Below are 13,108 nucleotides of genomic sequence, written 5' to 3' on the forward strand. Positions count from 1 at the left end.
TCACAAAAAATCACAAAGAATCACAAAGATTAATGTAGTCCTGAAAACACTGCAGTGTAAAAATAAGTCACAGGTAACTTAATACCAATAGGTGACAAAATGTGGAAAAAGGTGATGTAAAAACAAAAATAATCATAAAATAATCAAAAAATCCAGTGAAGAAAACAAAAATAAAAAAAAAACCAAATGATGTTCAACAAAAGATCAAAAGAGAACAAAAAACGGGGAGTCTTGATAAAGGCCTTATTTTTGGGGCCGAAACGCGTAGACCTGTTGGTAAGCACTATTCCAAGTTTTCTAACCACTTTGAGGACTTGTTACGCTATGTTACTTCTTTTTTCACAGGGACATTCTTAGGACACTGGATAAAGAGCTGACTGTTGTTAGGATTTGCCTGGGAACTCTCCCCCTCAGGATTCAAGGTTCCTTCATTTGATTCCTTTTTAAGTGACTGTTATTTGGATTACAAATACCCCGTTTTTTGTTCTCTTTTGATCTTTTGTTGAACATCATTTGGTTTTTTTTTTATTTTTGTTTTCTTCACTGGATTTTTTGATTATTTTATGATTATTTTTGTTTTTACATCACCTTTTTCCACATTTTGTCACCTATTGGTATTAAGTTACCTGTGACTTATTTTTACACTGCAGTGTTTTCAGGACTACATTAATCTTTGTGATTCTTTGTGATTTTTTGTGATTTTTTGATTATTAGTGTTCACTATTATTTTCATAAATACATTTGCACATCCATGCCTGTATCAAGTTGCACAACTTTTGCATAACACATTTTTGCACATTTTTGTTGCATAAACACTTTGCCATTTGTGTACCCACACCCACATGTGAATTCACCATTATAGTTTCTTATACCCTCATTGTCATTTGCACTTTGTGAGTGAGTTTTTTAGAACATTACTTCATCTTACCATTGTGTTTAAATATTTATCCTCTATTGGTACCTATATTTTTCACTTGCAACAAACCCTTCATTGTCATTAGCACTTTGTGACTCTATCTTACCATTGTTTTTAAGCATTTTATCCTCTACCGGTACCTATTCATTTGTAATAAATCCTTTTTAGCCTTAGCAGGTATATATTTGATTTCTCTAGTGGTTTATTGTATATTTTAGTGTTTATATTTATCCCTTAGCCTGTATTGGCGCTGTACATATTCCTTCACTACCTGTTCATTTTTTTGGGGGTTGGTTAGACCCTTCATTTGTATTCAGCTAAAGGGATTGTCATAGCGCTTGGCTACCTCACCCTATTCTTCACATACCTCACTATGCAGACAGTGATTTCAAAACCTCACTGTACAGACCTCATTTTCTAAACCTCGCTGCACAGGCCGCTATTTTAAAACCTCACTGCACAGGCCGCTATTTTAAAACCTCACTGCACAGGCCGCTATTTTAAAACCTCACTGCACAGGCCGCTATTTTAAAACCTCACTGCACAGGCTGCTATTTTAAAACCTCACTACACAGGCCGCTATTTTAAAACCTCACTGCAGAGGCCGCTATTTTAAAACCTCACTGCACAGGCTGCTATTTTAAAACCTCACTGCACAGGCTGCTATTTTAAAACTTCACTACACAGGCCGCTATTTTAAAACCTCACTGCACAGGCCGCTATTTTAGAACTTCACTACACAGGCCGCTATTTTAAAACTTCACTTCACAGGCCGCTATTTTAAAACCTCACTGCACAGGCCGCTATTTTAAAACCTCACTGCACAGGCCGCTATTTTAAAACCTCACTGCACAGGCCGCTATTTTAAAACCTCACTGCACAGGCCGCTATTTTAAAACCTCACTGCACAGGCCGCTATTTTAAAACCTCACTGCACAGGCCGCTATTTTAAAACCTCACTGCACAGGCCGCTATTTTAAAACCTCACTGCACAGGCCGCTATTTTAAAACCTCACTGCACAGGCCGCTATTTTAAAACCTCACTGCGCAGGCCGCTATTTTAAAACCTCACTGCGCAGGCCGCTTATTTTAAAACCTCACTGCACAGGCCGCTATTTTAAAACCTCACTGCACAGGCCGCTATTTTAAAACCTCACTGCACAGGCCGCTATTTTAAAACCTCACTGCACAGGCCGCTATTTTAAAACCTCACTGCACAGGCCGCTATTTTAAAACCTCACTGCACAGGCTGCATTTTCAAAACTTCACTGTACAGGCCGCTATTCCTCACTGTACAGACTGCAATTTCAAAACTTCACTCTCACTGTATAAAACAGGGTTTCTATCACTGTAAGAAGATTGCCGTTTTAAACAATCAATACTGTGAACGGCAAATACTTAAATCCTGATCATGCTAACAGATAGAAACCCTGTCAAAACGTAATGCAAAAGTATGTAAACAGGGTGTAAAACGGTAGAGGATTTTGAAAGATGAAATTATTAGTGCTTTACAACTGCTGATTATCAGCAACATGTACACGTGGCCTATGTGCTAGTTACCTTCTTACAAGCGGTGATGGAGCTACCCAGGTTACTGGTGGATGTATCCATAATGCTGCTCCCTCCACTGCTTCCATAATTATCCAAAGAACCACAGAGTGCAGATGGATCAATGCTGCTGGGAAAAGAGCAAAACTTTAATCAAATTATTCAGAATATCAGTATAAAGATTTGTTGCAATATCACACGTTCTGTGCTAACAGCGCCATTAAATTCAGTATAATGCATTATCAACAAATGCAATAACACTTTGAATTTCAAATAAGCAGTAGATTTTCAAAATTCTTCCATTTTCCCTTTCCCCTTTCATGTGTATCATGTGACAGCCATCAGCTAATCAAAGAAGGGAAGGATTTCAAATCTATACAGTATTATCTCCTGTACCCATCAGTTGTAGTTCTGTGTTACAGGTAGGAGTGTGCTACCATTATAGAACATGGGTCGTATAGTACGTTATCTGATTTGATATACAGCACATCTGCATTTCAGGTTTTTTAGAAAATAAATGTAGGTATTCAATCAATAATAGCCAAGTCTTTAATTGAGAATGGTAAAAACCCCAATACATTTTATTAAACCACTCTAAAAAGGATTATTCAGACTGATTCACACATTCTATTCATTTAATGCATTCACCATAACATTAGCTCCTTTTATTAAATTGATAACATTAATTGTCTGTAAACAACTTGATATATCAGATTCATCATCCAAATAGCAATGATATAAATATAATACATTTCAATAAAAATAATAAACTTTAAAACTATAAATTCAATTGAGCTGTAAAAAATGTAAATAATCTCTTCCTGATTTATTCATTCTTTGCACACACTTTTGCCTTGAGACCATCTTGGAGTATGTCTGATTTATTTTTAGATATTTTCTGTCACCCTAGGGTCTCCATTAACTTTTCCACTGCTGAAAATGCTTTCGCTGTTTTCAGCATGTTGCTAAAGGTTTTTTTTGGCTTTGCAATTGCATATCAATTTAATTGCTTTTATATAGTTTTATGAGTTATCCACACAAAGCATTCATTGTTTTTCAGCAGACAACACACAACAAATCCACAAAAAATGACACCACATAGTATGCAAAAACTTTCATTTATTCAGTACCCCAGTTGAGTATTTAGGCTTCATGCTGCATTAGGCACCAATAACGCCGACCTAAACTCTTGCCTCATTCATCAGATTACCCCATACAAAGCATATAGACTCACATTACAGAACATCTACATTTACACAAAACATTGTAAAGCAAATTGTTTTTAATTTTTTTTTTAATTTGAAAGTTATTCCAATTGATAAGAAACCCTGCCAATTAAAGGGACAATAAACTCAAAATGTAATTCACCATAAAGGGTTAGTCTGCAACTCAAGAGCAAAGATGCATGTTTTATGGAGCATTAACATCTCTTGGAAAATCCATACCACTTTAATTTATGCTCGGGTATTACAAGCTAATGGTTAATATTTACCGTGGGAGCATTAGTATGGTGAACTACAGAAATCATGTAAAGCCATTTTAGAATTATTTTGGGTAATATATTTTTAATAGGGTCTGCACTAAAATGACTCATGTTGGATAAAATTAATTGTGCAAGGCTGCAAGAGCGCAAATCTTCCAATCATGTAGTAGAGATTTTCTTCTGTTTCTGTCCTATAAAAATGTTATGCTAATTGTGCATATTATTCACTGCTTTACAAACAATATGAATGCAAAAAGAAAGGTTTTATGGGCATTTAAATCCTCTGACAAAGTAGAGAGGATCCCTACAAAATCAGTTTTTTAGTCACACAAGCCCAATGTCTTTTGTATACTGAGCAAGTTCAGAAGCCCCTGGGAGTGACACAGTGAACAGGAAGGGGCTTTGACCGAGGGAGGAAGAGGCCCCTTTTGGTTGGTGGGGTAAAAAGGGAAGGGGTTGGTTCAGGATGAGCCATACTTAAGGGGCTGAGCGGGAAGAGGCAGGAAGTCACTTGTGAATAAACACTGTGGTGACAACAGCTCCCTCCCGCCCACCCTTTTGTTTATGTTTTTTTCTCCTTTTATTTGTAGTTTGTCGCAGCGGGGCGGGGGTGCTAGTTCTTAGACAGCAAGGAAAGGAATATGGCCAAGTGAAGTGGGGGTTTGAACAAGTTGCCTCTCCATGGGGTGAGTGTGCAATTGGTTTCTTATAGGGGCAAGGGGTTCCCTATTAAAGTGGAAGGGAGGTTTGTAACGGACTCAGCAAGTATGTAGTTAAGTCCACATGGAGTAACGGCCATGTTGCTAAATAATAAAGGAACTAGCACCGCTGGGTATGGTCCAGTATGGTATTGAAATGGTGTTTAAGGTCTAAGTTATTCAAGAACATTGTGTTTATGTTTATGTTTAAATGTGGTATTTATTAATAATTAAAGGTTTTATAGTTATTTAATAAAAGTGCTGCAGCCAATTTTGTACCAAGATGCTGTCTCCTGTGTCTTATTTTTTAGGTATGGGTAAGGGTGGTTGTAGGCTTGTGAATACTGGGGGCCGGAACTTGACGAATTTAAAGGTCAAGCCATAAACATAAAAATGACCTTTATTAATTCAAGTGAGTCAAGATACAGTGAAATATCTTTCACAGCCAGCAAATGGGGACTATGAGACACTAAAGTGTACAGACTCCTTTATATGAACACAGCTTTGTATTAGGAATGGAACAACATTGTTGATGTGGCCACTTTGGTGAACTCGGGCTTGATGATCTGGAAGAGACTAGGAGCACCTCTTTGAAGATTGTGGAACTCTGTGATCTGATCCTGCCTAGACTGTATTCTTTAGAGTAGTGGACTCTTAATGTGCTTTATTAAATACCTCATACATATGTGAGGTTGTAAATGTGAGTGTGTTTTTAAATCATTGATAAAAGTGTTATGTTTTAACACTACACACACACACACACACACACACACACACACACATATATATATATATATATATATATATATATATATATATATATATATATATATATATATATTGCCAGAAATGCAGAAAAAGGGCTTAAAGGGACACTGAACCCAAATTTTTTTCTTTCATGATTCAGATAGAGCATGCAATTTTAAGCAACTTTCTAATTTACTCCTTTTATCAATTTTTCTTCGTTCTCTTGCTATCTTTATTTGAAAAAGAAGGCATCTAAGCTTTTTTATTGGTTCAGACCTCTGGACAGTGGATGAATTTATCCACCAATCAGCACGAACAACCCTGGTTTTTCACCAAAAAGGGGCCGGCCTCTAAACTTACATTCTTGTATTTCATATGAAGATACCAAGAGAATGAAGAAAATTTGGATAGGAGTAAATTAGAAAGTTGCTTAAAATTTCATGCTCTATCTAAATCACAAAAGAAAGTTTTTGGGTTCAGTGTCCCTTTAAGTGTGACTGACAGTATTTTAATGAACTAATAAAGTGAATATAATAAAATAATTACACTAATTTTATAATATAAATATAATGCATAAAATAAGTACCATAATTCAAATGCAGGGGTACAAATAAGTATTACAAATTAACAAAGAAAATAATATATGGATCTGTATACAAAACTATAATGAGCACAATAATGTACAAAAACAAAAAATAAATAAAAGGTTTGTGCAAAAATAAATCTCCACTGTGACCAGAATTTGGGAAAGTTAGTCTCTATAAATGTGGTTAGATTTTCATCCATGATTAACTAAAATATTATCAAGTAGATATTCTTCGCCCAAAAACTTGATCCAATTGATAATCAATAAAAACTAGGCTTATGCAAAGGTGACATTTTTGGTTTGTCGGAAATTTTTGGTTCAGAATTTTCATCCGATTCGGGTTCTCAGATTTTCGTTCGTCAGTGCATTTGGTTCGTCCGAATATTTGGATAATAATTTTATTCCATTCAAAATTTGTTACATTGCATTAAAGCCTATGGAAATCCCTCATTACCTTCCTTTTAGACACATAATTACACAGTTAGGAAATGCAAACAATCCAAAGATTCATTGCTAACTGGGACCCGGAAACATACATGAACTACAAAGAGAATTCAAACAATAAATTGGAATTTAAAGCACTACATTCCTCACTTTCTCACACACCTGCTACATAACAAGTTTGTAGTTACACTAGTAGTTAGCTTGGAGACTTAATTCAAGGAAGGGCAGGAGAGGTGGCACCAACAGGCAGCAGAGTTACTGAACTAGGTAAGCCTGACAGTACAAAAACCTCAAAAATACACCTCCAAGGTTGGAGGACAAGGATGTGCTTAGAGTACCTTGGACACAGTGGTGTCAGTTTAGTACAAACTTTGACTTTAACTGATGACCAACACAGAGCAGGAAGGGCAGGAGCAGGAGAGGCAGCAAAGGTAACTTTACCCCTTAACGACCAGTGCGTACCCTGTACATCGCTGCAGTCCTGGGCTTCTCTCAGACGCGATCTCACTCAAAATAGCGAGATCGCACTATTTCTGCATGCCCCACACCACGAGTGGGGCACTGCAGAAATAGATTTGCAGAGTTCCCGAAGCGGAGAGGGCCACTATGTGGCCCTCTCTGCATGGGACAGCTGTGGTACCGATCGTTGGTGGGTGGGCGGTCCATCACTGGAGGAGACAGGAGGAGTGCAGGAGCGGGTGGGACTGCTTGGCCACGCTACAGGGTATGAGGAAAAAAAGCGTAATTGAGGGGGAAGGAGGGAGTAGGGGAAATGAGGGGGATCCCATGTGGGATCCGTTAACAGAAAGGTATCTGGAAGGGGGTAGTGTATTGAGGGGGGACAGCTACACTATAGAAAAAATGGGACTTTTATTTTTTTTCAAAAAATAATTGCCAATTTTCAAACAAACTGGGTACTGGCAGACAGCTGCCAGTACCTAATATGGTGGCAAATAGGTAGAGAGGGGAGGGTTAGAGAGCTTTTTTTGGGGGGGGATCAGGGAGGTTGGGGTTTAGGGGGGAACCTACACTGCTGCAAATGTATTTTAAAAAAAATATATATATATATAAAAAAAGCTTTTATTTTCATACTGGCAGACTTTCTGCCAGTACTTAAGATGGCGGTGACAATTGTAAGGTGAGGGAGGGAATAGAGCGGAGGGGTCAGGGAGGGATCAGGGGGTGGGATATGTCAAGTGTGAGGCTGATCTCTACACTAAAGCTAAAATGAACCCTACAAGCTACCTAATTAACCCCTTCACTGCCAGGCATAATACAAGTGTGATGTGCAGCAGCATTTAGCAGCCTTCTAATTATCAAAAAGCAATGCCAAAGCATATATGTCTGCTATTTTTGAACAAAGGGGATCATAGAGAAGCATTTACAACAATTTGTGCCATAATTGCACAAGCTATTTATAAATAATTTCAGTGAGAAACCAAAATCGTGAAAAAGTTAACCTTTTTTTTTTTTATCGCATTTGGCGGTGAAATGGTGGCATTACATATACCAAAATGGGGCTAGATCAATACTTTGGGTTGTCTACTAAAAAAAAAAAATATATTGTTTTGATAGGTAAATATAAAAAAAAGGCTCTATTTCTGTTTAAATGTAGGGATGGCAAAAATGCTCTGATCTTTTGGGGAAGTTTTTGTCTGAAATGCCCGGTCTTTAAGGGGTTAAAGGTAAAGTAAAGTCATAATTAGAAATTCATGATTTAGACAGAGCATAGAATTTTAAACAACTTTCCAATTTACTTCTATTTAATTTGCTTCCTTCTCTTGTTATCCTTTACAGAAAGGTTTATCTAGGTAAGCTCAGGAGCAGCAAAGAGCCTAGATTCTAGTTGCTGATTGGTGGCTACATATATATACTGATTGTCATTGGCTCACTCATGTGTTCAGTTAGAAACCAGCAGTGCACTGCTGCTCCTTCAACAAATGACACCAAGAGAATGAAGCAAATTTGATAATAGAACTAAACTGGAAAGACCTTTAAAATTGTATGTTCTACCTAAATCATGAAATAAAATGTATTGGGTTTCATGTCCCTTTAAGTAGGCATCTGGATTATAGTACACCAACCTCATAAATACACCTCTAAGAAATGTGTTTAGTGAAAGTAGTATGGGTGAAAGGAAATAATTTAGCCACCATTTAGCAAGGGCTACCCCCGTGTGGAACAAAAAATTGTCCGGCTCCTAAGCTTATATTCCTGCTTTTTCAAATAAACATACCAATAAAACGAAGAAATTAAGAATAGGGGCCAATTTATCACCGTCTGTCTGACATGATAAGCTGTAGCATATCATGTCCGGCAGACATCGCTGTCGGCATTTAACATTGCACAAGCAGTTTACCAGAACTGCTTGTGCAATGCCGCCCCCTGCAGATTAGCGGCCGATTGGGGGTGTCAATCAGCCCGATCGTATAGGATTGCGCGGATTGCAGACTGCAGCCTCAGAGGATCAGTTATGGACTGCTGCTTCATAACGGCTATTTCCGGCGTGCCTGAAGGCTCGCACGGAAACAGTAGCATCAAGCTCCATTCGGAGCTTGATAATTCGGCCCCTAGGAGTAAATAAAAAATTTGCTTAAAATTGCATGCTCTATCTGAATCATGAAAACAAAAAATTGGGTTTCATATTCCTTTTAATAGAAACATTAGGTTCTCAGCCAACTCTGGAGTATTTTAAACGGACACGGAAGTTTAATGCAGATCTTCACCTTTCTTTTACTATAGAGCCATGATGCATGTAAAAAGGACACAATATTTCTGCATAATATAATAATATATGCATTAGCAAACATTGTTATATACAAGGCTATTTATTGAAAGCCTACAAAATCAGCAATCAACACTTAGAGGCCTTTAGACCGCTGCTTCATAACTGCTGTATCTGGAGCTTGATAAATGGGCCTCTTACTGTACTTTTATCAAAAAATAACAAACCAATCAGAACAAGCTGAGTAAAATATATGCAGTTCTCCAATGTAATGCTGGTCTATCTCAGCAATAAATACATCTCAACTCGAAGGCCAGCAGATTCAAGCTGTGCATTTCTGTATTATTAAGAAGCTTTGTCACAGGTCATTGATGATTCCAAACCCAATATCCAAGTGCTCTCCTGGACTTCTTTTAAAGTTGTATCTCTTGCAGTGTTTTATTATGTCAAGCTGTGCATTCTTCTCAAGAATTAGCTTTATTGCTACAAAATGGATCTACTTTCATTTGGATTCTATTTTAAAGCACACAGGAGGTATTTCATTTTTTTATATTCTTAATGATGTATATGGCTATCTGTGTTTTCCCCGTCAGCCAAACTGCATTACAGGGATAATTTGGCCTGAAAAATAGCTTGGTTTCTTTTTCATAAACATGAGACCACCCAAACCTTTTCTTAAAGGGACACTCAACTCAAAATTAAACTTTCATGATTCAGATAGAGCATGCTATTTACAAAAAAATCAATTTACATCCATTAACAAAATGTGCACAGTCTTTTAATATTTACACTTTTTGAGTCACCAGCTCCTACTGAGCATGTGCAAGAATTCACAGAATATACGTATATGCATTTGTGATTGGCTGATGGCTGTGACATGATACATGGGGAGTGGAAATAGACATAACTTTTGAATTTGTAAAAAAAATAATCTACTACTCATTTGAAGTTCAGACTCATGATTTATAAAGCCTGGGCGGACAGGGGCGTATATATTCGCCCCTGTCCTCCCCAGCTCGTCTCTGGAAGGCAGCAATCTGCTGCCGGAATTCAGCATTGCACAAGAGCGCTATTTTGCACTCTTCTGCAACACCGCCCCTGCCTGCAAACAACAGCCAATCACGAGGCAGGAGCTGTCAATCCCCCCGGTCGGACGAGACTAGGGAGTTTGCAATTCTCCACCTAAGAGGTGGAGAAGAAGTTAGGGACGCAGCGGTCTGATGACCCCTGCTTGATAAATATTGACTGCAGGCTCTCTTGTGAGAACCTGCAGTCATAGGGGGGCGAACGGCTTGATAAATCAAGCCCTAAGTGCTATTGCATTGTCTTTTTATCATGCATTTGTTGTTTATGCAAATCTACTGTATTCACTGGACCTTTAAGCAATACTAAGATGTCCTAACTCTGCCCACACTTTCTAAACCGCTCCCCAGGCCTCTAATACTTTGTCCCTAACCCTTCATAACACAGCTATCTGAGGTTCCACCTAGGGATGGGAAAATGTTTCGTTCATTCGTTTCAAATTTTGAATGTTTGTACAACATTCTAACATTCGTTTAATGTAATAGTATTTCTAATGTTTCTTTAAATGTAATATTGAATTCAAATGTTTCTAATAATTCAATTCGAATTATGCAATATTCAAATTTGAAAAGTTCGAAAATGTATATATTTGTAACAGTATTTCTAATGCTTCCTTTATATGTAATATTCGAATTATGCAATATTTGAAATAAAAACATTCAAATTGATATATTTGTATAAATTATGTATCAATTTACTAAATTCCCTACCACATGAGCTATTGAACTTCTGAATTGTATTTGTTAAATCGATTGTTCCCTTCCAAAATTCGAATTATGAACATTCGAAAACTGTAAATAGCAATCGATTATTGAATTTTTAAGAATATCTAAGATATAAGATTTAGTTGTGTATTCATTAATTATTTGCTGTATATCACTGTGGTATAAAAACAAATAAACAATCTTTTAGCTTTTGAGATTTAAGACGCAAATCTCAATCATAATACTGTTTAAGAAATTGCCTTTGTTAAGAGATTACGTTTTGTCTTATGTTTACAGAATGTATTTTTCATGTAAACAAATCTTCTGTAATCTTCACAGCAGCATTTTTTTTTACATAACTTTTAATCAGTGAAACATTTGCAAGATACTGTAACTCAGTGATATGTTCCTTAAAGAGACAGTCTATTTCAGATTTTAATTATTTAAAAAGATAGATAATTCCTTAATTACCCATTCCCCAATGTTGCATAACCAACACAGTTATATTAATATACATTTTACCTCTGTGATTATCTTGTATCTAAGCCTCTGTAAACTGTCCCCTTATTTCAGTTCTTTTGACAGACTTGCATTTTTTTTAGCTAATCAGTTCCTACTAATAAGTAATTCCACGGAAGTAAGCACAATTTTATCTATATGACATACATGAACTAACACTCTCTAACTGTGAAAAACTGTAAAAGTGCACTGAGATAAGACTCAAGGTGACCTTCAAGGTCTTAGAAATTAGCATATGATCCTACCTAGGTTTAGTTTTCAACAAAGAATACCAAAAGAACAACTACAACTAAATTGGACAGTTGTTTAAATTACGTGTCCTATCTGAATCATGAAAGTTTAATTTTGACTAGACTGTCCATTTAATTGTAACATATACGTAATAATATGTAATATGGGTGTTTATTACTTTCATCATTACTATCTCCTGTGGCAAAAAGGATAAATTAATAAGGACACAATCATTGTACCAAAACATTGTACCGTGAAATAGATAACAAGCAAAAGTATACAAGGGATTTTTTCAGTGGTAAATAAAACCAGTACAATTCCTGTGTCAAAAGATATGATATTATTATATTAAATTAGGTTTATATTACAAGTGGTGCTCTAACATTTGCGCTCAAGCGATATAGAAATATTGCAAATTACAATTGGAAAGTAAACGCATTCAAAATGAATAATTCTATAATAATATTTAATAATGTGTTTTACTGTGTATTTTACTGTGTAATTATTGTATATATTTAGCATTCCAATGTTATACACATACAGGATACTTTTATTTTTATTATTAAAAATATATTCCTATATACACAGTATCTATATACCTATACCTGTATATATTCCTATATATTTAAAGGTATAGACTATAATCGCGTTTGTAACGCGTCCATTGGTGTTGCCAGTTGCGCACGCATCCTCAAAGGAATGTTGGCAGTGCGAGTCAGCCAACAGATGCAGCGATTCTTTCATTACCCTGCCATTTTCGGAATCCACCGGGATGCAGCGAAGGCAAATGGAGCATTACAAAAAAAAAATGCCCGCAATAAGTATTTAAAAAACAAAACAAACGCCCATACTAAATATTTAGAAAAAAATAAACTAACCGCCCGCACAAAGTATTAAGAAAAAAACTGCAACTACCTAATAAAATTATTAACCCATAAATCCGCAAACCCCAATATCGCAAAACATCTATTAACCCCTAATCCGCCAAACCCCCACAATTCAGTAAACCTAATTTACCTATTAACTCCAACACCGCCAACCCCCACAACGCAAAAAACTAATTTAATGACTAAGCCCCCTAACCTAACACCCCCTAAATTAACCCCTAAATTACAATAAGAAAATGACTACATTACATAAGAAAATAAAAAAATTACATTACATTAATCCAATGACAGAAAATAAAAAAACGCTAACATTACAAAAAATAATAAACAACAACCTAATCCCTAAAAAAATAAAAAAAGTCCCCCAAAATAAAAAAACCCTTATCTAATGCTAAACTACCAATAGCCCTTAAAATGGCTTTTTGTAGGGCATTGCTTTAAAGCAATCAGCTCTTTTACATTACAAATAAACCAAGTCCCCCCTATCAGTAAAACCCCCCACCCACCAAACCCCCAAAATAAAAAAAAAGTAACACT

At 36.3% G+C, this 13,108-nt stretch overlaps 1 protein-coding gene across 1 annotated transcript in view; it reads right to left on the reverse strand.

Annotated features, from left to right (window-relative positions):
* The window catches only part of SPHKAP (SPHK1 interactor, AKAP domain containing), a 408,888-nt gene extending 405,463 nt beyond the window's left edge, over positions 1–3,425 (reverse strand). The window contains exons 1-2 of the mRNA XM_053711468.1: positions 3,370–3,425; positions 2,477–2,594 (exon numbers count right to left, since the gene is read on the reverse strand). Of these exons, the coding sequence (XP_053567443.1) occupies positions 2,477–2,594; positions 3,370–3,425 (174 nt within the window). The remainder of the gene's footprint in view (positions 1–2,476; positions 2,595–3,369) is intronic.
* Between the last annotated feature and the right edge of the window lie 9,683 nt (positions 3,426–13,108).

The sequence above is a fragment of the Bombina bombina genome, chromosome 4 (genome assembly GCF_027579735.1).
Source record: "Bombina bombina isolate aBomBom1 chromosome 4, aBomBom1.pri, whole genome shotgun sequence".
Classification (NCBI taxonomy): Eukaryota; Metazoa; Chordata; class Amphibia; order Anura; family Bombinatoridae; genus Bombina; species Bombina bombina.